This window comes from Prionailurus viverrinus, chromosome B3, assembly GCF_022837055.1.
Source record: "Prionailurus viverrinus isolate Anna chromosome B3, UM_Priviv_1.0, whole genome shotgun sequence".
In the NCBI taxonomy this organism is placed as follows: domain Eukaryota; kingdom Metazoa; phylum Chordata; class Mammalia; order Carnivora; family Felidae; genus Prionailurus; species Prionailurus viverrinus.
The window spans coordinates 49,275,706-49,301,723 of NC_062566.1; the positions used below are offsets into that span (position 1 = coordinate 49,275,706).

Genomic DNA, 26,018 nt, shown 5'->3' on the forward strand with positions numbered 1-26,018 from the left:
TTCAAAAACTATAGTTGGCATTCTCACCTGCTGGATAACGCAATTTGTAGACAGTGGCCCAGATAGGAGGGGAGAGTTGGCTTCACAGTAGAGCTGGACTGTTCATTGGTGTTCATTGGAGTTCATTGGTGTTGCATCCCCCTCACCTTTCAATTTCTTGCCTTTTTTTTTTTTTAAACCTAGGATGCCATTATCATTATGAGTAGGACACCTATGAAAAGATGCCAATGAGGCTCTTAGGCTCAGGATTTGCATTTAGAGTAAAGTCAGGAAAGAGACAATGCCATCTCATATGTTAGCATTCATCTATTTTATTACATATTTAAAAAATAATGCACCCTCTAACAAGCTTAGTCTGCAAATACAAACAGTAGATGCAAACTGAAAACTAATCATCCCTAAATATTTTCACGTGCAATGGCTCGGGTATAATTTTTAAAAGTCTCCCATTATTGGAATGCATAAAAAATGGCATGTTACAATCTTCAATCAAATTAAAGTTGGATTATATCAAGTGGTTGCACTAGGTCCTTTTAATTTCTTTCTGGAAATAGGAGTTATCCTCCTAGGAATATTCAGAGTTTCAGAGTTTTATCATTTATGGCATTGTAAATGTCCTCAGTCATAGGCACATACATTTCTGCTTTGTCATCCAAGAAATATAAGGCATCTTTGATGACTGCAGGATTAAAGCCCTCCTCCACGAGGGTCACTTTGCGGTGTTTAAAAGTTCCAGTGATCTCAATGGTGTCCTGGAAAACATCAAACAATCCACACTGTTGCAGTGTTTTGTGAACAGATTAGGGTTCAGGCAAATGGCAGAGGGTGGGGTGTCTGGTAGCTCTGGCTCCTGAGAGAGGTTGGGGAAGCTAGTTCAATACCTCCTGTTTACAGAAGCTCCACTAGGGGGCCCTTTGTGCAGGTAGCTTTTCATTCCTCTGAGGCTTTAAGATCACCTGTGGGGAGGGAGGGGCTGTGGAGGGTGAAATGCAGAGCAGAGCAGGGGTGCCTAGGTGGCTTAGTCGGTTAAGTGTCCGACTCTTGATTTTGGCTCGGATCATCATCTCATGGTTCATGAGTTTGAGCCCCACATCTGGCTTTGCACTGCAGGCATGGAGCCTGCTTGGGATTCTCTCCCTCTACCCCTCCCCTGCAGGGCAGTCTGTTGCTTAGTGAGCTTCCGGTTTTACTAAAATATCCAGATTTAGGGTGGGGTGGGGTTAGGGATCATCTACACACAGACCACTCTATTTTCTCAGCCTGTCTGTCCACTAGGCTGAAGCTTTTTTCCTTCAATTGATAGGTGATGGATGATCTGAGCGTATTTCAATTTTCACGTCTCTCCACCATCTCATTATAAACGTCCATGCTTTATGAACATCAACAGAAATAACATACAACTTCCACAATAGCTGGTAGCCTAACATTTCTTTTCTCAAGTCTTCAGCTACAGAATCATATTGCTCAGAGTCCAAAAGTGAGAGAATGTTAGGCTAACATGGATTAATGTTTGCAAAAAAACACATCCCTCTAGTGATGTGGGACACCTAGGGTGATAGTTAAACATTTGACAGCTCCAACTGGCTAATGCTTCCCAACTAAGTTTCACACGGTAGGAAGGTGTAGAGCTTCAGTGGATTTTTCCATCCTTTAAAACCGGAAACATTTTAAGTATCTGTCATACTTCATCAAACCATAGACTTTGTGAATTATTTGCTAATACTGCTGCTGAATGACCTGGTCTGTCATTTTAGGGAAAAGGGGATCAGGATTTGGCTTCTGCTAGCTCTATTTTCTGATACTTCTGCTTCCTTGTGGAGCTTCCTGGCAAGGGTAGTGACAATCTGGCCAATATGGCCACCGTGGTAGAAGGGAGTTGTTCCCTAAGACGCAGCGGTCTCTAAGAGAGAGAGGATAATTGAACTCAACAACAAGAAGTCTCTCACCTGTATTCTTAGAAACCGGGGCCTTGCATAACTGGGCAGGTAATCGACAACATGGTTAAAGAGTTTTTTTCCATCAAATTCGTGGTTTTCCTTCATTTTGATAGAGGCCATGCCAATTCGACCCTCATGACCTAGAAATAAAGAGAAAAAATTAGACGTGTTATACTAATTATGATGTTTTCCTAGTTCAAAGTGGGCTGAGAACATTGACATGGGTTTCTTTTGGATAGTCGGAATTTTTATTTCAGGTATATGTGGAAGTTATTCTAAAGTGACTATAACAACAATAACAAGAGCTATACGCTGATTAAATCTTCATTATATGCCAGACCCTATACTAAGTGTGTTTTATGGACTATTTCATTCAACCCTCACAACAACCTTCTGAAAAGGTATAAATATGATCTCCATTTTACAGATGAAAGTACTAAGGCTTAAAGATATAGTACGAGACTTGTTCAAGTTCACACAGCAAACAATAGACAAAGTCGGAAACCAGATTGAGGCAATCAACGGTCATCCTTCTCAGCAGCCTAAATGAAAACACCAGAGTAGAAAACAGGCCCTACTCGTGGCTGAGGGATTTTTTTTTTTTTTTTTTTTTTTTGGACTCCAGTGAGAAGTCCTTGTTCCACAGTCATGAACAATTGGGCTCAGGTTGTTCTTTAGGGTGTAGTGTCAGGTCTGTTGTGCGTCCAGACACAAATACCACCTTTGAGATTTTGCCTTTCTGCATTTCAGAGAAGCTGGGGGTCAGGATGGTGATGGGAGGTGCAAAGGCAAGCGGCTGTGGGCCCTCCCATTGATGAGCTATATTCCACAAGGCTGTGTCTCCACAGAGACCAGGATCCAGCAGCTCCTTCCTGTCTGGGCAGCAAGGTAAGTGGGGAGGAGTTAAGCACAATGACTACACTGTTTTCTTGTAAAGACAGCAATAATTAGGTATTAATACATCTTTTGCCTGATCCAGCAGACTGGGTGGGAGTTGAGATCCATTGAGATCCACTTCGCTGAACTACCTAGCTGTAATCAGAGAGGGGAAGGGGCCGCCTTGTGCCCTTTGTCACCTGGGCCCCAGCTTTTGAAACCTCTCCCATGGTGATTGTGTGTTTACCTGTGGCTCCAAAGAAGGCAGGAAACAAGAGGAAACATTAAGAGAAAGGAAATGCATGCCTCTACGATTTGCCTCATATCTGAAGGAGGGAGACAGGGCACAGGACTCTCTTTCTCTAGGGGTCCCTGGTAGCTTGCTCAAAAGCAACCATCTTAGGAATCTCAAATGTCTCCAATAAGCTTCTTTTCCAATCAAGGCAGAGGCTGATGCAACAGAAATCTTCAGCACTGACTGGCTCCTTGCCTCTTGCTCTGACAGAGACAATGCCCAACTGAGAGATGAATAGGCCTATTGAGTCTCAGATCTCTGCCCCAGTTCCCAGGGGTTGGTTTGGGGCTAGTTTAGCTCCGGGGGGGAGGTTCCAGTTTACAACTGTTCTGGCCAGAGTTTCTCTAGCGCTGCACTGTCCAGTATGGTAGCCACTGGTTTCATTTGGCTATCAAAATTAATTCTAAAAACACAAACTAAAAAAAAATTCAATTCCTCAGTTGTACTAGCCACAATTTCAAGTCCTTAACAGCCATGTAGTGGTTATTGGCTACCATAGTGGAGAGTGCACATATAGAACATTTGCATCATTGCAGAAAGTTCTGTTGAGAACAAAAAGTTCTGGAGAGTAGTTGGGAAGTTCTGGTGTGACATCTAATAACAGTCAACTGGGCTTACACTTTGGTGTACCTTCCTGGTCCAAAGCTGAGATCTGTGAAGGCCTTGCTGAGCCCTTTGATACTGAAATTCACCCTGGTAGATTGCCTTCTAGATATACCTGCCTCATTTCTGGGCTGCAGCAAGGCTGGCCGTGTGCCTGTCAGGCCAGCCAGCAGCTGGCATGGCATCGAGAATCACAGAATCTAAAAGCTGAGAGACACTTCTCAGTTTATCTTTAATCTTTTTTTTTTTTTTCCATCTTATTTGAGAGGGAGAGAGAGAGAGAGGGAGTGAGCAAGCAGGGGAGGGGCAGAGGGAGAGAGAGGAATTTCAAGCAGGTTCCATGCTCAGTGCAGACCCTGACTCAGGGCTCCATCCCAGGACCCTAAGATCATGAGCTGAGCCAAAATCCAGAGTTGGATGCTCAACTGACTGAGCCACCAAGGTGCCCCTATCTCTAATATTTCAATGCAGCAAGAATTCTCACAGGATCTTGAGTGGACATCCAGCCTCTCTACACACCCCAGGTGGTGGGCCATTCCCCACCTCAGGAGATAGACTTTTGTGCTGTTAATCTCTCTGGTTATAGGAGACATCTCAGGCTAAAATTTGGTCCCTGGTCATTTCAATCCCTTGGCCCTCGTTCTGCTCGCTGTGGGTATGGCAAGCACACCAGCTCCTTGTTCTACTTTGACTGCCTTCCAACCATGTGAAAACCATTAATCTCCTTTTTGTTCTAGATCGGTGACTCCCAAACCTTACTGGTTGTTAGAGTCACCTGGGGACTAAAAGAAGACATGAAGTGTCTGAGTCCCAAACCCCAGAGGTTCTGATCCATTATATCTAGGCTTTAAACACTCTCCCAGACTGAATCACTGTACTCTACACCTGAGACTAATATTGCACTGCAGGTTAATTAATTTGAATTTCAATAACTTAAAAAAAATCAAAGTTTCCCAGATGATTCTGATGATTGGTCAGACGAGGCTTCAGTGCTTCTCAAAATTTAGTATCTTCTAAAAATTTGTGGTAACACACACATAGCATAAAATTCATCATCTTAACCATTTTAAAGTGCCCAATTCAGTGGTATTTGATACATTCACAATGTTGTGTAACTATCACCATTATCTAGTTCTAGAACATTTTCATCACCCCCAAGTCAAACTTCATTGCTTTTAAGAATCACTGGATGGCTTGTTAAAACACAGGTCCCTGGGCCCCACCCCAGAGATTCTGATTCAGTAAGGGTTGGGGTTGGCCTGAGAAGTCATGTTGTTTCACAAGCTCCCCAGTGGTGCTAGGCCAGGGGCCCCACTCTGAAGAGCAGTGGACTCGATCCTTCCAATCCATTCCCCCAGATTCTCTCACCTTCTCATACACATTCTTTTGTGTTGCTACCTAAATCCAGCATTTAGAGGTGCACACAACATGCCAGGTGGGGTCTGTGAGAGCCCAGCGCAGTGTGATGACTGACAACCTTGCCATGGGCTCTCGTGTTAATTCAGCCCACGTTCCAACATGAGCAGCGTGCACTCAGGTCACGCTCTGTGACCTGAGATGTGGCTGCACTTCCTATCATATAATTGTCGTTGTGCTCGAGAGGAACAGGGAAGAGAAAATCTCAAATATTCTTAAAAAAAAAAAAAAAGACACCACAAAGTTATGTGAAACCACCACACCACAGCTTAGGAAAGAGAGACTCTTAGATTTCTATTTTGAATATAGGTGAGAATCCCAAATACTGAGTTCTGGGGGAATACTAATATCCCTAGCACCTTAGAGTTGGACAGTGACTTGGAAGTTTTAATCCTCTCTCATCTATATAATTAAAACGATTTCTTCCAATGACAGCACTCATGTATACGTCTGGTAGGTGTATGTTTAGTGTTTACATAATTGAAGCGAATGAGTTCTCTTAACAATCTCAACGTCAGGGCTGATATTACCCCTAATTTTAGTGATTTGTCTGAAGTCAAACAGCCCCAGGTACTGGAGCCAAGGACCCAAAGTCAGACCTCAGCTCTCCCCACTCTGCTGGCAGAGGCAGGTCTGCAGATGAAGGCTTGGTGACACCACTCTGTGTGATGATTCTGAAACTCACTGGGGTGAGCTGGGGTCAAGGATCTGTTTTAAAAGAAGTCTGGACAAAGGCAGCTCCTTTTCAGTTTTTTCTCCTAGCAAATATACTTGCTGTTACTTGTGATACTCGGTTCCGAGGCCAAGATACCATTTCCCAGCTATCAAGCCTGACACGTCTTTTCTCGAGGCATGCCAAATGTAGCATGGGACCCTGCATCTTGCAGAGATCTGGCTTGCCTGAGAGCCCAAGAACAGCTGGGGAGCTGAGCCACAGAGGAAGGCCAAGTTCAGATGTGCTGAGTTGGCTGATTTATAATGGAATATAAACCAGACATCAGCCCCTTACTCCCAGGTGGCTGAAAGAGACTGGTTCTCCAGCAGGGAGGCAAAAGTGATGACAAACTTTGCCATGGGGTTAAAATGATGTTCAGTTACTGTATAGGTTTATGCAGAGACTTATGTGTACCTGGCACAGACACTCCATAAACGTTTACTTCCTGGACAAAATCAACCAGTCCTACGATATCAGCGACTTCAGTGGTGGCCACATTTTCCCCTTTCCAGCTGGAAGAAAAGGCAAGGTTAGCAGAGGTTACTGGTGGTCCCTGGCCCACGGTTCCATGGCAGAGCACGCATCTCTTCTAGGCCCTGCAAGGTGTCTGCATTTGTTTTCCCATCTCTGCTCTCAAATCCCCTGGAACTTAGTCACAGGAGAGGCATTCTGCTTGAGAAACAAAAGACAAAGGCATAGACAAAGGCATTTAAATAATAAAATGTGGAATTCCAATCTCACCACATGAAACACGATACAAAGAATGTTCTAATGTTGAAATACAGGTTTGGCCTAAGAAAGGTACTGGAAATCAAGAACAAATCTCAGTAACTTTTTGTTGTGTTTAGGTCTCCCACTTTTCTCACTCACTAACTTTGGTTGGTTTCATACCTGTATATCAGGGTCTCATGGCAATGAGAAAGCTTTGAGTAGCAAATAAAATACCATGCTTTATTTACAGGGAGATTATAACGTTAGTGCCCAACCTACACTCGTCTACTTAATAAGGCTTTAAAATTTGTCTACATTTAAAAATTCTTTAGATCTCCTGGAAGTATCTTTTTAGTAACATGAAGGTTGCATAAAATCATGGTACGGATCCTGAGTCATGGAATACTCCAAAGATGGAAGGAACACTCTGGATCATTGGAACCTTCATTTCGTGGGTTAAAAAGGTTACCAGCCTTGACAGCACAGCTGGCCAGGGGTAGGGGTGAGCCTAGGAGCTCAGGTCTCCTCATTTGTATTCTTGCTCTGCCTACTACAGCCAGACAACTTCCATCCCTTCCGCATGCATTCACGCAAAAGTATTTATGTGTGTCAAGCACTGTGCTAGGTGCTGGGGAGTGAACCAGCAGACACAAGGCCTGGCCTCAGGGAGCTTGCACAGGAGGGAAGTTGATTAAACCAAAGTGTCATGAGAGGACCATGAGAGAAGCTGGAGGACCATGCTGTTGTTGGGAATTAGTTTCATGGTCTTATTATAATGACTTTCAAATTTCATGGTGCTGACTTGGGTTTCTGTGGGAATGGTTAGGGATGGAGAGTGGGAGGGAGGTGAATAGTGGATTTCAGAACCCCTCACTTCCTCTTCGGCTAGATCAGCTCCGTATTAGCTTGCATTTGATTTTATCTGAAGAAAAGCCCCACGACTGGAAATAGTGTGAAACCCTGGGCTATCCTAGGGGTGACTGGTAACAGCTGAGGATAAATGAGAGAAACTGGATACACTGTTAGTTAGGCTCCAAAAATCAGGCACAGGTTTTCTGCCTATTTCTCAACTGGTGTTGCTCAACCAACTTATCTGTGCATTGCAGGAGTGACACTTGTAGGAAGAGTGACACTTCCTGTGGCTTGCTCCTTATTTTCTGGGAATATAGAAGTTTGGATGGACATGCCAAAGAGATAGAGGGAAATGGGGCACTGCAGCCAAAGTGGAATGCAGTTCCAATTTAGGAGTAAGCCAAATTGTGCATGTGTTTGTTTTTGACTCAATAACTCAAAGAAACCAACCGGAAAGTATCTCCAACTCTGTCATGAAAGTAGATGAAATTTTCATGGTCAATCACTAAGAGATCTCCACTATTGAAATAGAGGTCTCCTTTCTTAAAGACATCTCTCAGTTTTTTCTTCTCCGTCTGAGCACTTCCTCCAGCGTAGCCACTAAAGGGTGTGAGTTGTGTGATTCTGCAAATAAGGAGTCCAACTTCACCTAAGACAGAAGAAAGTAAATTGTTATTTTATGTGATAGCAGTAGGCAAATTTTATTACTAACATTCTCATAAAACTGTTGCCATACACTCAAAAATGGGCATCTTAAAACATGGCCCCTAAATCGACAAATATCATTTTTTAACCTTACAGAGGCTAGTACTAAACCTGTCTTCAACAATGAAAAAATTAAAGACTTTCTTTGTAATTAAAACACACTCAGAAAAATGTAATGCAATGTTATTCAAGTTGCATTTTCAGTTACCCCTCTCCCCTCCTCCTTTTTTTATTTTTATTTATTTATTTATTTATTTTTCAACGTTTTTTATTTATTTTTGGGACAGAGAGAGACAGAGCATGAACGGGGGAGGGGCAGAGAGAGAGGGAGACACAGAATAGGAAGCAGGCTCCAGGCTCTGAGCCATCAGCCCAGAGCCTGACGCGGGGCTCGAACTCACGGACCGCGAGATCGTGACCTGGCTGAAGTCGGACGCTTAACCGACTGCGCCACCCAGGCGCCCCTCTCCTCCTTTTTTTAAAGTAGGCTCCACACTCAGTGTGGAATTCATGACATTGAGATCAAGACCTGACCTGCGATCAAGAGTCGACTGAGCCTCCCAGGTACCCCTTCAGTTACCTTTATTATAAATCATTTATAAAGCTGATAAAACATTGATTTCATTTTCTATGTATGGTAGCAACATTTACATGCTTATCATTTCAATAATTTGCATATATTAGTAGGAATCAGTTTCTGAACTTACAAATGGAAGATATTTTCTCCTTTACCTCAATCTTTAATTTTCCACAACCTAAGACAACTCACAAGTGAGATATCCCCATCATTCCATCTTAATTTTATAGCATTTCCAAGACACAAACTTATAAAATTCTCTTTCAATCTGTTTTGATTGACTATATGCATAGATTTTCCAAATACTAGATCTTGAACTTCCATATATATTTGTTAGTAAAGTTGATATTAAATTCTCTGAAAAGCAACTGTGTTCAAAATAATTTTTATCCCACTTTACAGAAAATATGTTTATCCCTCATCTAAGCCTAAATCCTGCCAATGGACATTGCTCCAGTTATTAAATTAGCCCTGGGCTGAAATTAGCATATAAGGTTTTTTTCCAAACTGCTCCCAGATTTTAAAATTTGTGATAGGGGTGCCTGGGTGGCTCAGTTGGTTAAGTGTCTGACTCTTGATTTCAGCTCAGGTCATGATCCCAGGCTCGTGGGATCGAGCCCCGTGTCATGGGATTGAGCCCTGCGTTGGGGCAGAGCCTGTTTGGGATTCTCTCTCTCCCTCTCTCTCTGCCCCTCCCTTGCTTGCACTCCTCCCCCTCCCAAATAAATAAACTTAAAAAAAAGATAAAAAAATGAACAGGGGGTTTTGAAACAGGTAGGGTATGTCTGAATTCAGATATATAGTAGAGTGGGAGCGACAGAGGTCATGAGAATTTTCAGTTAGCAGCTTTGCATTTTTCACTCCTGGAGAGAAATGTTAAAAAATGCCCAGCTTTGGAGCAAAATAACACAATGATAAGAAGTGGTGAATGCTAAAGAACAAAACCCAAAGAAACCAAAAACCGAACTAACCAAACAAAACTGTTGCCATACAATCCATTGGCAACAAGCTAGCTGAAGGAAGTGTCACTATCCATGCACGTGCACGTGTATGTCCATATACATCCTATACATACATATAGACCATACACACAAAGTACAGTATCCCATGTGGCCACACACTTGTAATTCTAAAAATGCTAGTATTTTATGGAATAATGATTTACACACATACTTGGACAAATGCACAGTAGTCTAAGCTTGAAGGTAGACCTTGTAAAGCTAACTATAGCTTTGCAACCATGATTACATATCCCTTTCCTCAAAACACTTACCTCATAATTAAGAAGTTAAGCTAGGTTTCAAAGTATAATTATGTTACATGTAGTGGTAAATTAGTATCTTTTGGAATTTCTGTAACTATTTCTGAGGGTACTTAAAATAAACCTCTATTATCCCCCCACTCTAAAATTTTTTTTACCATATATTCATTTTAGCAATGGTATGCTAGTTCTTAACAGTTACTTGATCAAGTTAAGAAAGGGCACAGGTTAGCTGAGCAAAAATCTACTGTACCTTTGGGAACTCGGATGCAATATCCATTTCCATCTCGGACAGGTTCATCTTTCTCCACATCATATTTAATCAGCTCATAAGTTATGACTTTCTAGCAAAATTAACACATATCATTTTAAATACAAATTCCTTCACATTTTTTCCTTTTTATTGTGGTACAGCATACGTGAAGTACAAAAAGTACATTATCTTTAGTGTCCAGCTTGATAAAATTACATATGGACACATCCATGTAACTACCACCCAGACCAAGAAATAAAACATTTCCAGTACTGTAAAAACTTTCCCTTTGCCCCCTTTCTTTCAAGGTAAACACTATTCTGACTTACCACCATCAATTAGTCTTAAAAAAATTTTTTTTAAATGTGTATTTATTTTGAGAGAAAGAGAGATAGAGAGTGAGTAGGGGAGGGGTAGAGAGCTGTCAACACAGAGCCAGACATGGGGCTTGAACTCATGAACTGCGAGATCATGACCTGAGCCAAAGTCAGATGCTTAACTGACTGAGCCATCCAGGTGCCCCACCATCAATTAGTCTTACACTTGAAATAAATGAAATAAGAGGGGCGCCTGGGTGGCGCAGTCGGTTAAGCGTCCGACTTCAGCCAGGTCACGATCTCGCGGTCCGGGAGTTCGAGCCCTGCGTCGGGCTCTGGGCTGATGGCTCTGAGCCTGGAGCCTGTTTCCGATTCTGTGTCTCCCTCTCTCTCTGCCCCTCCCCCGTTCATGCTCTGTCTCTCTCTGTCCCAAAAATAAATAAAACGTTGAAAAAAAATTAAAAAAAAAAAGAAAGAAATGAAATAAGAAATGAAATATATGCCTTTGTGCTGCTGCTTTCACTGAACATAATATCTGTTACTCATCTAGCCATGTTAATGTTTTTTTTCAGTGGTTTATTTTTTATTGCCATGGAATTTTCCTTGCAGGAATATGCCATAATTGATCTATCCTTCTGTTAACTGGCATCTGGACTGTTTCTAGTTTTAGACTATTAAAAATGATGCTGTTATGAACACTATCAATACATGTGTTTTGGTGAACATATCACAATGGATTTTAAAAATCCTATATGCCGCTGTTAGATGATTCATGTTTCCATCTGTTCTCCAATATATTTAAGGTTCAATGGTATAATTATTTCATGCCTATGGCTATAAAATTATTAAAAATCTATTATATTTTACATATACATATTTTACATATTTCAATGGCATAAGAATTTAAATGTATGTAGTGCAGTGAGTAATCAGTATATTATTTTCTCAACTCTACTAATACTCTCTACTATTACTTTCCCTACTAAATATGACAGGATTTAGAAGTAATGATTAGCCATGATTATTGTGTCCATTTCAAATTTTATATTTAATAGTAGCAAATAACCATTACAAGGCAAGTAGCATTCATAGTCAACAAATGGAGGGCTTGTTTATTTGCAAGAATATAAAAAATTTGGGGCTGGTAACCAATGTTTCTTTCCACATCAGTTGCAGGGGCATCTTCTTCCCTTCTGCTTCAGTTAACTGCTTCAGTTAACTGCTTCAGTTAACTGCTTCTGCTTCAGTTAAAAAATAACTCCTTGGTTTTTTTGTTTTGTTTTGTTTTGCTTTTATTTTTTGAGAGAGAGAGAGCGTGCAAGCCAGGGAGAAGGGCAGAGGGAGAGACAGAGAGAGAGAGAGAGAGAGAGAGAGAGAGAGAGAGAGAGAAAGAGAGAGAGAGAGAGAGAGAGAGAGGGAGAGAGAGAATCTTAAGCAGGCTCCATCCTCATCACAGAGCCTGAGGTGGGGCTCAATCCCATGACCCTGGGATCATAACCTGAGCGAAAATCAAGAGCTGGGTGGGTGCTCAATCAACTGAGACACCCAGGCACCCCTCTTCTTGTTTTAAGCAGAAAAACTGAGAATAAAACATGGCAGTCCATGGATGAGGAGCCAAGAAATATATATATATATATATATATATTTTTTTTTTTTTTTTTCTTTTGGAAGAACTATTAATACCTAGCACTGACTTCTAAGGTCCTTAGGTTTGGTTTAAAACAAAAGTTTCCTTGAAACTCATCTTCTTGAGGGTCAATAGTAACAACATAGATACCTTGCACCGTGTCTCAACTCAACTTTCTGCCCTTTCTTGTTCTGAACTACATTAGACTTGGGTCTCCAGCATCTGGGCTTGGTACAAGTAGAACTGAAGCTAACTAGAAAAGACTGACTTTATCAGCAGTGGTTCCAGTGGGGAGTAGAAATTGATTCTTAGTCTGTAACAGCACTGCCCAGTAGAGTTTCTGTGATGATGGAAATGTTCTACATCTGTACTGCTCAACATGGTAGTCACTAAACACAGGTGGCTACTGAACACTTGAAACATGGCTAGTGTGTGTGAAGAACTGAATTGAAAATTCCATTTACATAATTTAAATTTAAATGGCCACACATAGCTAGTGGCTGCCGCACCGTATGGTACAGATGTGGAGGGCAGTGGAGGGACCTGCGTGGCGCAGGTGTGGCTGTCAATGTCAGAGTGGTTCCCCAGGCTTGAGAATGCCTCGTGATAAGGCCCGGATGTGAGGAACAGGATGATAATATCACTACAGCTAACAATTATTCAAGACTTTATATGACAGGCCTTGGGCTATGTCCTCTAAGAATTTTTTTCAGAAGTTATTTAATTTAATTCTTTCAATAACCTTTTCCCCTTATACTAAATACTGAGTTTGGGCCAGGCACTAGGCCCTACATTTTCTCTTTTTTATTTCTGTTTTCCAAACAATGAAATTGAGGCCTAAGGAACATAAATGACTCGCCCAAGGTCACTCAGGATGCAAGGTGCTGAAATTTTATTTCTTGGGGCAGCTCTCTCATGCACATGCATTGCTATCCTTTGTACTCTGCCCATCAGTCCCTGGGGACACATTGCCTGGGAGCTCTGGTGTATCTGTTCATGGCCAGCTGGGCAGGAAGGGCCGCCAGAGGTGTAATGACAACAGCGATGGCTCACACATGTGGAGGCTCAGCATCTGCTGAATGTTGCTGGAATTCTGAAAAAAGAGGGGGTCACCTGGAAGACTTCTCAAAAGCAAAAAAAAAAAAAAAAAATGCAAAGAGACTGTCTAGAGACCCTAGGCCAGAAGTGACTGTGAGGGAAGAGAGACTACCATGTAGCTGGCTTACACATAAGAGATAACCGGTGGAGTTTGCAGGCAAATACAAATGTTCGTAAGATCCTAGAACTGGAGTGCATTCCAGTTCTCTCGAAGGTCTACACAGCAGTTCCTCAGCCCTGGCTTTTGGAAAACACTGATGCCTGGGCCCTGCCTCAGAACTACTAAATCCAAAGCTCAGAGGGTGACACCCTGCACCTGCATACATGAAAAACTCCCCAGGTAACTGTGATTTCACAGTGTGTGGTAAACTTATAGAACTGGCAACCTTCTGGAGTTTGGTCACATACGTGTATAAATGGCATCAGGAAGACTTCACATAAGTTGCAGATGGCAAAGGTGTAATAGGTTGTTATTAAGAGAAATTAAGATTTTTAGGGACGCCTGGGTGGCTCAGTCAGTTAAGTGTCCAGCTCTTGACTTCGGCTCAGGTCACGATCTCCCGGTTCATGAGTTTGAGCCCCACATCGGGCTCTGCGCTCACAGCACGCAAATCCTGCTTGAGATTCTCTCTCTCCCTCTCTCTTTGTCTCTCCCCCACTCATGTGCCCTGTTTCTCTCTCTCTCACAATGAAAGGATAAACTGAAAAAAATTTTTGAAAAAAAAAAGAGAAATTAAAATTTTAAAATTAAAGGGTCCTGTCACTTTGTGCTCACTGTCATAGAGAAGGAGCAAATCCTCTCTCTTGGTTACATGGATTGGCCATGGCTCTGATGCAGTAAGAAATAACGTCATCATGACATCTCTTAAGACATGTCTGCATTGGGGCACCTAGGTGGCTCAGTCAGTTAAGTGTCCAGCTCTTGGTTTCAGCTCATGTCATGATCTCATGATTTCGTGAGCTTAAGTGCTTTATTGGGCTCTGTGCTGGCAGGGCTGAGCCTGCTTGGGATTCTCTCTCTCCCTCTCTCTCTGCCCCTCCTCACTCATGCTGTCTCTGTCTCTCTCAAAATAAATAAATAAACTTAAAAAAAAAGTCTCTTCATTCTGAAAACTGGCTACATATACTCTCATATTTCAGTGTACTTACTTTCTGTAGGTAGTTTACTCTCCCAACAGCACCAATTTTTCTCGTATAATTCATAAAGCCAATATTGCCTTCAGTGGAAGCATAGAACTCATAAATGGTAATGTCCCCAAATCTCCTGATGAATTCCCTCCACACATCTCCTCGCAAGCCATTTCCCATTGCCATTCTCACTTTATGGACACGATCATTTGCTTTCTGTGGTAGGAGGAGGAGAGACCAAATTGAAACCTCTCTGAAGCCCGTACTTATACACTAGTGATTGCCTTCATGTTTCTACATATTCATGTTGGTTAGGAATTCACCTTTGTGCACATCTTTTCTGTTACTCACACACATAACACCTCCTCCCCGCCAACACATGCAGTTTAAGCCGCTGGCTGGAACTCTGACTTAATAACCAGAAGAATTGGCTTTTTTCATTTTGATTTTTAAGAGGCAAGGTGAGATAATTTGATAGAACTAAGTAATGTCAACATTTAATTCACATCCAATCTGAAGCTAGAACAGTGTGCTGACTGTTTTCTTGATGGGGCTGGTGAATCCCAGTAAACTGTCAGAAAGGAGGAAAGATCTATCGAAGACTGACAATCTGAAGCACAATGTTCACGTGGTGAGGAAGAAGAAAACCGGGAACACAGTGCAAGGAGAGAGGAATGGTTTTCCACAGAGTCATTACTGTGGGGGCCTCAGGGGGCTGGAGAGAAGACTCTTGATCATGTCCTCATTTCACAGATAGACCCAGAGGCAGGTATACAATGAAACTGTCCCAGTGGGATTGGGAAAGGGAAGAGAGAGAGGAAGCTGGCTCCCAGTTGCCTCAGGTGGCCTGGGAGGAATGTGCTTTGCTATAAACACAAATCACAAAGGAAAAGTTGTTTTGAGTGTAAGGAACTGAAAGGACAGCTTGTGTCCCCAGGAGGTGGAGTTAGGACCAGGCTGGTTTCTATGCAACCGCAATCATTTATGAGGCCCCTAAAAATATGTCCAAACAAGCCCAGAGTAACTTAAATGATGTTTTATATTAATAAGGCAATTTATGTCCTCTAGGAGATCAGAGTCTGGTGGTAGAGAAAGGTAAATAAGTATAATTTTAACTTGAAAATTCTGTAACTCTATGACCTTTAACAGAAAACAGAATGGAATGGGTAAGAGTGCTTGGTAACCAGGCTTCCCCTCTCACATCAAGTGTTAATTTCTTTGATCGGATTGCAATTTGCTTACAAGAGCAAATGTTCTGAAGAGCATTTCCTAAATTATTTCCTAATTTGTGAAATCATTGTGAAGTTAGTTTGGAGTAAGAGTTCCTCTTTGAAAAAGAACTGTTGGAATAGAGAGGCTGGTCGTTCTCTGATAAGGGGGAGGGCCTTGGGTGTAGCAGTTAAAAACCAAACCAAAACAAACCTTGGATTGATTTTCATGTGAGAGGAGGCAGTAGGTCAGGAGAAAAGTATAGATGGATTTCATTTCTGAGTAGCTCCTTGGTCAAAAGGCTTGACCTCCTTCAGAAGTCCTAACCAGAGAGGTGGACAGATCCTGGTCACTGGTAAAAACTGGGCCCTTGTGTGGCCATTCTGAGGAGGAAATGTGTAGGGACCAGGGGTCTCATGCTAGTAGTAGTTCCTAACCAGGGTGTTCAGGAGAGTTACCTGAGAAGCCTTCTGAACCTGCATGAACCTTAGACATTATGACTGAGTGGGAACCTACTGTCTTCATCAGCTCCCTAGGTCACTGAATCTATAGATCTTTCTCAATTTATGATGACATTACATCCCAATTAAGTCACCATCCATTAAAATATTATAAGTCAAAAATGCACTTAATTCACCTAACCTACCGAACATTATAGCTTAACCTAACATACCTTAAATGTGTTGGGAACACATACATCAGCCAGCCTACAGAGCTGGGCAAAATTGTCTAACACAAAGCCTGTTTTATAATACGGTGTTGACTATCTCACGTAATTGATTGGATACTGTGAGAAACAGCATGGCTGTGTGGGTATCAGTTGTTCACCCTCATGATCGTGTGGCTGCCTGGGGGCTGAGGCTCACTGCGGCTGCCCAGTGCCACCAGAGAGTATCGTACCATATACTGCTAGACGGGAAAAGATCAAAATTCAAAACTCAACGTATGGCTTCTACGGAGTGCAGATCACTTTCACACCATTGTAAAGCCAAAAAATCATAGGTCAAACCATTATAAGTTGGGGACCATCTGTATTTCCTTCTATAACCACCAAGTACCTCTAAGCAGGGAGACCCTACGTCTAGTTTGTCGGGGCCAGTCCTGCTTATGCTGTTGTCCTGATGTGCTTATCAATGACATGCTTTCACTCTCAAGTGTCCCCATCTGGATGGTGAATCGCAGGGGCACTCTTTCAGAAGGCACTATTCCCAGTAAGAATTATCAGCTTTTCAGAGACCACCCTCACCCCCCCCCCCCCCCCCCACAGTGCTATCCCTCATTCCCCCTCTGGGAAGAAAACATCATAAAATATTTGAAGAATACTGACTTTGGCTTAAAAATAACCTCCAGACCTGGGGCTTACCTGCTCCCAGGCCTGTGTGGGAAGCTCCAAACTAGCATGCCAATGTGTAAACCCAAGACCTTACTAATCCATATGCAGCCCGTAATCACCCTCCTAGTTCCTTTCCTAATGGGTGGTGAACATCTGTCTCCCCCGCTTGGACTGTTAACTCCTCTGAGGCCAAATACATCTCTATATCACCTGCACTGTGTTTTTCCTACAGTGCAATAAAAGAAGGAATAACCTCCACCAGGAAGCCCTCAAGTTCCCTGTCTGACAGTTAATGGCTGGGACATCAGGACACCAGCAGGGCCTGGGGCACAGGGGAGCTGCAGGTGCCTGTGGTGCATGGGAAGCAGGCCAGCTTCACAGATGCAGCTGTCACCTGCGGGTGGCAGTTAGCTGGGTTCAGAGTCACAATACCAACAGCTCAGTTTTCATCATGACATGAAGGATCTTATTACACCAGCAGGGGATTAAGTCTCTAAGCTGGAAGTGTTTGTGCACACGAAATGAAGGGCACTGGAGCCTTCTGAGATGTCTGGTTCTCATCTAAGTTTTGCTCACCACTGGTTGAGGGTACCGGGTGTGACTCAAGTCTTCCCTTCCCACAGGAGAAGCAGTGTTTCCTTATCACCAAAGTCACTCCTCAAAGGAGCCGTATTTTAGGTCAAGGGTCACTGGCTCATTTTTTCTTTAACAAGGATCAAACCTTCGATTCCACTTCAGAGGTGAGGGGTCACATGCAAACACACCCTGGGGAGTTAAATCTACACCAGGCTTTAATGACCGAAAGGTGAGAGGTCAGGGTGCCCAGAGAGGAATGGAAAGGACCAGGTAAATAGAGTAAACACAAAACATTTTTGGAGGGCTTTACTACTACGTGCCAGGTATTTGACCTTTATTGTCTTACTCATGTTTCTGCAGAATCATACCGAAATGTGATAGGTAATAACAGTATTTGCCTCAATTATAATCGAGGAAGCAGTGCCTCAAAATGATTAAAATAATTTGCCGGAGATCACACAGGTAACAACACAGTTGCTCCAAGATTCAAATCCAAATCTATGTGACTTAGAGAGAAGTCTTTCCTTTCGTTAAAAAAAAAAAAAAAAAAAAAAAAAAGTGGGGCACCCACGTGGTTTAACGTTCAACATACTGAAAGGCTTTTAAATGGAGAATGTCACCACCCTGCTTACCTGCTTCCATCCTTTGCATCTATTTTACCATCTGGACGCAGACACCTTCCATTTTTGTAGCTGCTTCCTCTTCTCTCCATTTTCTAAGTTAAATGTTTATTCTGCTATCTTTTGATTCATCACTGTTAGACATTATTTATTGATTTTCTCTTGTGCTAGAGGAAGATGAAGCTCTCTATCATCCTCTCCAGTTTTTTCAATATCACAATTATTGGTTAAATCAATTTTCAGTGCTCACATTATTTTGCTCATAATACATTACTGATGAACCAAGGAATATGCCATGATCAAGTTCTTGAGTAAATTGTAATTTTTCCTAGAATTAACTGCCTCCTGCCCCATTGCTTCGTGTTCTTAGTTTCGATTCATAGGTCTTTCTTCACCCCCCCAACAGCCTTGAAATGCAATGTTCTTTATGGTGAAATCCACCAGATGCTAGAATTTCCTTTTTCAGACCCTTATGCTTCCTTTTAGCCTTCTGCCCCAGTCCGGACTGGTTACCTTCCAGGCCTGGGGATTCCCTTTGTCTCTCTTTCCTGGCTCCTGGCTACTCAGCTTTCCTCACTCTCCTGTTTGCATGGAACACTTTCCCTAGTAACTTCCTAAAGGAGAGTGTAGAGGAGGTAATTTATTTTGAGACTTTAAAAGTCTGGAAATATTCTTACTGTACATTTGATTGATAATTTTATTGGATATAGAATTCTAGAGAGGCAATACTTTTTACTTAGAATTTTGAAGGCACTGACCTTCCAGCTTCCAGTCTTGCAGCTAAGAGTGTTGATGTTGCCAAGTCAAATGTTATTCTTATAGAATCTTTCCTCTCTCTCTTTTTTTTTTGGTAGTCTTAAGTTTCATCCTGATGTAGTGTTAAAAGTATTAATTCCACTCATTTTATTGGTACCCCCCTGGCTCTTTCAATCTGTCCTACAGTTTCGGGAAATTTTCTTTCCTTTTTAATTTTTTTTTATCTTAAAATGCTATATCTCTTCAGCATTCTTTTTATGTACAAATAGGCTGACCATTACTGTTTTCATTTCACTTTTTAAAAATATTAAAGTTCTATTCCTTCTTTATTTTTTCATTAAAGGATAGCTAACATATAATGTTTTATTAGTTTCAGGTGTACAACAAAGTGATTTGAGAATTCCATACATTACTCATGGTTCACAATTATTGACTATATTCCCTATGCTATACTTTTTGCCTCCATGGCTTTTTTATAGTTTGAATCTCTTACTCCCCTTCATCTATTTCACTTATACCCTTGTCCCTCTCCCTTCGGACAACCACCAGCTTGGTATCTGTATTTATAATTCTGTTTTCTGCTTTTTTGTTCATTTAGCTTTTTAGATTCTACATGAGTGGAATCATATGGTATTTGTCTTCCTCTGTCTGACTTATTTCACTTAGCATTATACTCTCTAGGTCCATCCACGTTGCTGCAAATGGCAAGATCTCATTCTTTTTTATAGCTTAGTAATATATATGTATATATATTATATTATATATGTATATATATATATACATATATATATATATATCTCATCTTCTTCATCCCTTTATGAAGTTCTCTTGTATTGCTTCTTTGATAATATCCTCCTCTCCATTTTCCCTATTTTACTTTCCTGATTTTCTATTAATTAGATGTTGGACCTCTTGGATTGATCTTCTATTTTCTTATTGTGCCTCCCCTCACATCCAACACTTTATCTTTTCTCCAACTTCAAGGTTTCTCAAGTTTATCTTCCAAACTTTCTATGAATTAAATAATTTAAATCATATTTTTATTTTCAGGAGGTTTTATTAGTTTTTTTTGTAGCATACTATTCTTATTTCATGGATAGAATATTTCTTCTAACAGCTCTGAGGATATTAATTATAGGTTTTTGGAAGTTTTCTCCAACTCTTTGAGTTGATGCTGTTTCTTCTATTCTTTTGGTGATACTTCATACTGGAGGCTTTCCTCGGGTGTCTGCTGATCCTTGACGTCTGTTCATGTTCAGAAGTAAGGCAAGTAAAAGATGTTTGAGCAGCTTTGTGTGCAGAGGCAGTGACTATTGCTAAGCGGGCTGCATGGTCCTGTGACAGGGTAGTTCGACCTGAGGATCAGACTTCTCTGTCTCTTGCTTATAGGCATAAATTAGCTACGGAGTTCTAGAAGCTGTGCAGGGAAAGGGAGCTGGCGGTCTCTCTGGTTAATAAGTAGATATTTACTCAGTCTCTATCTTCAGTGCCTCATCCCTGCTGTCTTCCACTGCCCTCATTCCCTCATCCCTGCTGTCCTTGAGGTTCACAGCTCTTCAAGGTCTTCTCAAGAGAATAAACTTCCTGTCTCCTAAAGGGGTGTGAGAGGGGAGCAGAGGTCCAGCTACTTCTTACACAAATTTTCCAAAATCCTCCTATTTTCAAGCCTGAAACCTGATCCCATCTCTAGTTGTATTTGGTGCCTCTGATTTCTCAGGTTTCAGGAAGTCACTTGGCTTCCTTCTTGTTGGTACTGACCTATTAGGTTTCACCTTTCTTAGTATTGTGATGTCAGTGACCTTCATCTTTCAGCTCTCTGTTCTATGTAGTTTCCTGTTGTAATGCCTCTTAGTTTCTAAGAAGTGCAGTTTACATGTCTTTTCCTTGGTCTCCTTGTTTTTGGAAGATTTTCAAGAGGTGAGAAGGCAGAAGGCATTCACCATCTTAAAAAAACAAACAAACTCCTGAGTCCATGATCTTGACAACTAACTTGCTACACTTCAGCCCGGCTCCCTCAGGAGAAAAGAAAGCAGCCACTGGACAGGAATCAAAGGAGGAGCCTCAATTTCTCTGCTTTACCAAAGAGGGCTTTCTCCCTCCAGCATATCTTCCCACTTGTGAAGCCAAAGGGACTGTCTAAAAACACCCTCTCTCCCCATCACTCTTCCATCGAAGGCCCTTTAGTGGTGCTTTGTCATTCACAAGTAAGTCTCACAAAGCAAAGCCCTTGTCACCTGGCCCAGCCAACCAGCCTCGCCTCCCGCTACACTGCTTTCAGCTCCCAATATGCCAGACCCTTCCTTCCACTCTGCGTACACTGCTCTGGGTAACCAGAAGCCCTTCTTTAGAAGTGCATGGTTGGAAACCATCTCTGCACCCTTCCAAACTCACCTTCTGGGTAAACTTCTCTGATCCTGCTCTCTTTCCCTCATTTGTTTTTCTGCTTGCTTTCCCTTCCCCCACCCCCTGCCCCTGGCCTGGCCCTGACAGGCCAAACTGGTTGCTCTTCCCTCTGTGCTGCTAAACACCCCTCCATTCTGTTTTCTGTCAGAATGGAGGTGATGCAGGGACAGAGATTTTAGGCTGGGAAAGGACCACAGGGGCTACCTAATTTTGGAAGGAAAGCAGATGATGCTAGGGATTTAACAGTAGGGAAGTAAGTTGAGTCTATTCAGTGGACTCAGGGTCCTGGTCTGTCTTCTTTCCCCTTCCAAATTTGACAACTTCTATGTGTGGCCCCTGGAACTCTTTTCTGGTTCCTTATTCCCTCTCCCCTCTGCTCCTCCCACCCTGGCCACATGCCTAGCAAGCAATACAAAACCTCATTTACACCCATCCTACAGCTTCTACCATCCTACTGGAGTAATATTGAGCTTTAGCAGTATCTTGTTCCACCACATATTTTCCCCTAAATTACATTGTTTTTTTAGACAACTACACAAACAAAATGGGACATGACAGCTGCACACTGCAGAAAATGAACCAGAGTGGACTTTCATTGTAAACAGGTACGCTGGATGCCAAGTGCCAAATACAACAATGGAAGACAGGTAACATGGTGCAATAATTTTCTACAATCAATAACACCATAAATTCACTAGTCAACAGCTTTGCGAGCCAACTCCCACTCAACGCTACATGAAAGTGATTGACTAGTTTGGATGTCTTCTCTTCTTTCTTCTTTCGTGTCTCTGGGGAAGAATTTTCACTGATTCGTTTGATGATATGTGTGGAGCACCTACTATGAGCTGCACATTCTTTGGTACTGAAGGTAATGATAATAATGGCTACTATTAGTTGATTATTTACTAAGAGCCAGGTACTTTGTACATGCTTTCCGTATACATCATCTCATTTTTGTCTTCACAGCCCCCTATGAAGTAAGTACTATCATTTACCCTGCTGGATAATGGGGAAATGAGAGTCCTGCCTCTTGAGAACTACATTATTGCCTCAGGCTAATGGCTGCCAGTATTTCTCCCTGGTCCTCTGCTCTATCCGAGGAGCTACTGAATATGATTAAGACAAGGGACAAGCCTCCATCCCTCCAACGTTGTCTCAGATTCTCCTGATGAGAAATGCTTTGTGGAGGGGTGTCATTTGTTTTATCTGCTCAGCTAAGGCAGGAATTGCCTCCCTGATATCCACTGCTTGGGGGGGCTGGTGGTGTTAGCCCTTCCTGTGACAGCCTATTCTAGGCAGCTCTAAGAGCGAGAAACTTTCTGACTATGTTGATCCAGAGCCTTCCACCAAGCATTCTAGTTTTTATCCACGTTGTTTGAGAAGTCCTTTTGACACAGTCTTTCTTTAAGCTCCCTTTAAAGCCCTAGAATTTGGGTTTTCTATTGTGATCTATTTTTTAAAAATTATGGTTAAATACAATTTCCTATCTTACCCATTTAACCAAAAATATGGTTAAATACAATTTCCTATCTTACCCATTTTAAAATGTACAGTTCAGTGGTACTAAATTCATTCATTATGTTGTGCAACCATCACCACGATCCATCTCCAGAACTCTTTCATCTTGTAAAACTGAAACGCTATACTCATTAAACAATAACTCCCTATTCTCCCCTGCTCCTAGTCCCTGGCAATCCACCATTCTACTTTCTGCCTCTATGATTTTGATTACTCTAAGTACCTTATATATGTTGAATCATACGGTATTTGCCTTTTTGTGATAGGCTGTTTCACTTAATATAATGTCCTCAAGGTACATCCATGTTGTAGCATACTGCAGAATCTCCTTCCTTTTTAAGGCTGAATAATATTCCACTGTATGTACATACCATATTTGGTTTGTCCAAATTTGGCTTGGACCTTTGGGTTGCTTCCACATTTTAGTTATTATGAGTAATACTGTTATGAACATGAACATACAAATAATTCTTTGAGACCTTGCTTTCAATTCTTTTGGGTATAGGACCCAGAAATGGAATTGATGGATCATATAGTAATTTTATTTTGAATGTTTTGAGGAATTGCCATGCTGTTTTCACAGGGGCTGCACCAGTTACATCCCACCAATAGGATTCTAATTTTTCCACACCCTCATCAATGCTGGTTGTTCGCTGTTATTTATTTATGTTTTTATAGTAGCCATCATAATGAGAATGAAGTGGAATTTTACTGTAGTTTTGATTTGCATTTCCCTAATAATTAGTGATGTGGAGCATTTTTTTCATATGTTTATTGGCCATTGTATGTCTTCTTTGGAGAGATGTCTATTCAAGTCCTTTGTCTATATTTGAATCAGGTTCTTTATTTGTTATTGAGGTCTAGGAGTTCTCTATATATTCTAAATATTAATATCTCATAAGATATGTTATTTGCAAATATTTTCTCCCATTCTGGTTGCTGCACTTTTACTCTGTTGATAGTGTCTTCTGAGGCAGCATTTTGAAACTTTTATGAAGTCCACTTTGTCTATTTTTTCTTTTGATGCCTATGGCTTTGGTGTCACATTCAAGAAATCAGTGACAAATCCAATGTCATAAAGTTTTATTTCGTGTCTTCTTCCAACAGTTTTATTGTTTTAAGTCTTAAATTTAGGTCTTTTTTTCCATTTTGAGATAATTTTTGTATACGGTATTAGGTAAGAGTCCAACTTCATTCTTTTGCATGTGGATATTCAGTTTTCCCAGTGCTATTTATTGAAAAGATTGGCTGTCCTTTCCCCAGTAAATGGTCTTGGCACCCTTGTCAAAAATCATTTGACAACACATATGAGGGCTTATTTCCGGGCTCTTGATTCTATTCCATCAGTTTATATGTCTGTCTTTATGTTGGTACCATATTGTTTTGATTATTATAGGCTTGTAGAAAGTTTTGAAATTAGGAAGTGTAAATTCCCGAGTTTTGTTCTCTTTGAGGTTGTTTTGGCCATTTGGGGTCCCTATGACTTTTAGGATAAGTTTGTTCTGTTTTTGCAAAAAGTGTCATTGAGATTTTGATAGGAATTGCATTGAATCTATAGGTCACTTTGGGTAGCTGCAACATTATAACAATACTAAATCTTCCAATCTGTGAATATGGGGTGTGTTTTCATTTATTTATGTTTTCTTTAATTTCTTTCATCCATGTTTTCTAGTTTTCATTACATGTGTCTTTTACTTCCTTGGTTAAGTTAATCCCTAAGTATCTTATGTCATTGTTTTTTAATGTTATTGTTTTTTGTAATTGTCTTTTCAGATTTTTCATTGTTAGTGTATAGAAATACAACTGATTATTGTGTATTGACTTTGTACCCTGCTACTTTGCCGAATTCATTTATTAGTAAAAACAGTTTTTTGTCTTAAGGATTTTCTATATATAAGCTCCTATCATTTTTAAAAAGTCTTTAACTGAAAGTTTTTTTGAGGTAACTTTGATCATTCCTTACAATTCTTGTAAGTATTTTTAAAACAAACCAGAAATCAGGGGTAGGGGAGAAGCATGAGCAAACAGAAACTCCATATCCACTTCTAGATTTGATATATTCCATGAATTATACAACAAATCAACATATATTTTGAGGATATAAAACCCAAATCACATTTTTTTTTCAGCATCTGAGACAACATTATAAGGAGGGACAAAGGTGGAAGTGTTTATACGTGTGTGTGTGTGTAAGCCTGAAAGAGCTACACAAACATGTTTATTTTCTTCAAGTCGACACACCCTCCCCCAGGAGACTTCTAACTGACAAAGGGGTGCCTTTGAGGCCGAGAAGAAAAGCCAAACAGAAGGGCTCCATACGGATTTCTGAGTTTTAATAGAGAGGCATGCAATCTTGAAGGCCAGATGGGATACTAATGTGAAAAAAATTCAATAATGACATCAACAGATATTGCTGTGGGAAAGGTCCTAATCCAGCTCATAGCTAATTATGACGCTCATGAAGCTGTTGAATCTGCTGCCCAAATCAGAATAATATGTGCTAAGCCTAAACATTTCAGGGGGAACATATTACCTCTCTTACGTTAATCATACATCTTTCAGGGGCCAGAATTTAGAGGTTCATTCAACAGAGTTTGTTGATGCCCAGAACGTGCCGGATGCACATCTCAGTGCTGGAGATCTGGCAGTGAACAAAGCCCCTGGTGCATGGAATGTTCATTTAACTGGGGGAGATAGACATTTGTCATATAAACCTGTACTATGTCAGGAGGGACAGTACCCACCCATGAGAGGGATGGTAAGGGATGAGGTGATATATTTGTTAATTAGTAGGAGGGGCCTCTATGATGAGCTGATCTGTGGGCAAAGACTGAATGAAGTGAGGAGAGGAAGAACCGGGGCAGGAGCATCCTAGATTCCTTTCCAAGTCACACAGTAGCTGTTATACAAGTTGAACATAACAGGTGCTTCTAAATAGCAATTTATCAACTTAGTGATCTTCTGAGTTTGCTGTCTTACAATGATTGAAAGGACTAAAAGAAGCAGAATCTGCCAGGTTTACTGCATTGTCTGGTCTAATGGTTCTCAACTGGAGTTGATTTTGCCTGCCAGGGGACATTTGGCAATGTCTGAAGACATTTTGATTATCACAGCCTGGGGGGAGGGAGAAGGTACTATGGCCATGTCCTGTGTAAACGCCAAAGATGCTACTAAACATCTATAGTGCACTGAATAACTCCATACAGCAAATAATGAATGGGCCCCAAATGTC

General features: G+C 41.3%; 1 protein-coding gene across 1 annotated transcript in view; it reads right to left on the reverse strand.

The window, feature by feature from the left end:
- Window positions 1-305: 305 nt before the first annotated feature.
- Window positions 306-26,018, reverse strand: part of SLC27A2 (solute carrier family 27 member 2) — a 44,240-nt gene continuing 18,527 nt past the window's right edge. The window contains exons 5-10 of the mRNA XM_047863123.1: window positions 14,393-14,587; window positions 10,202-10,292; window positions 7,856-8,054; window positions 6,257-6,354; window positions 1,947-2,077; window positions 306-752 (exon numbers count right to left, since the gene is read on the reverse strand). Of these exons, the coding sequence (XP_047719079.1) occupies window positions 576-752; window positions 1,947-2,077; window positions 6,257-6,354; window positions 7,856-8,054; window positions 10,202-10,292; window positions 14,393-14,587 (891 nt within the window). The 3' untranslated portion in view covers window positions 306-575. The remainder of the gene's footprint in view (window positions 753-1,946; window positions 2,078-6,256; window positions 6,355-7,855; window positions 8,055-10,201; window positions 10,293-14,392; window positions 14,588-26,018) is intronic.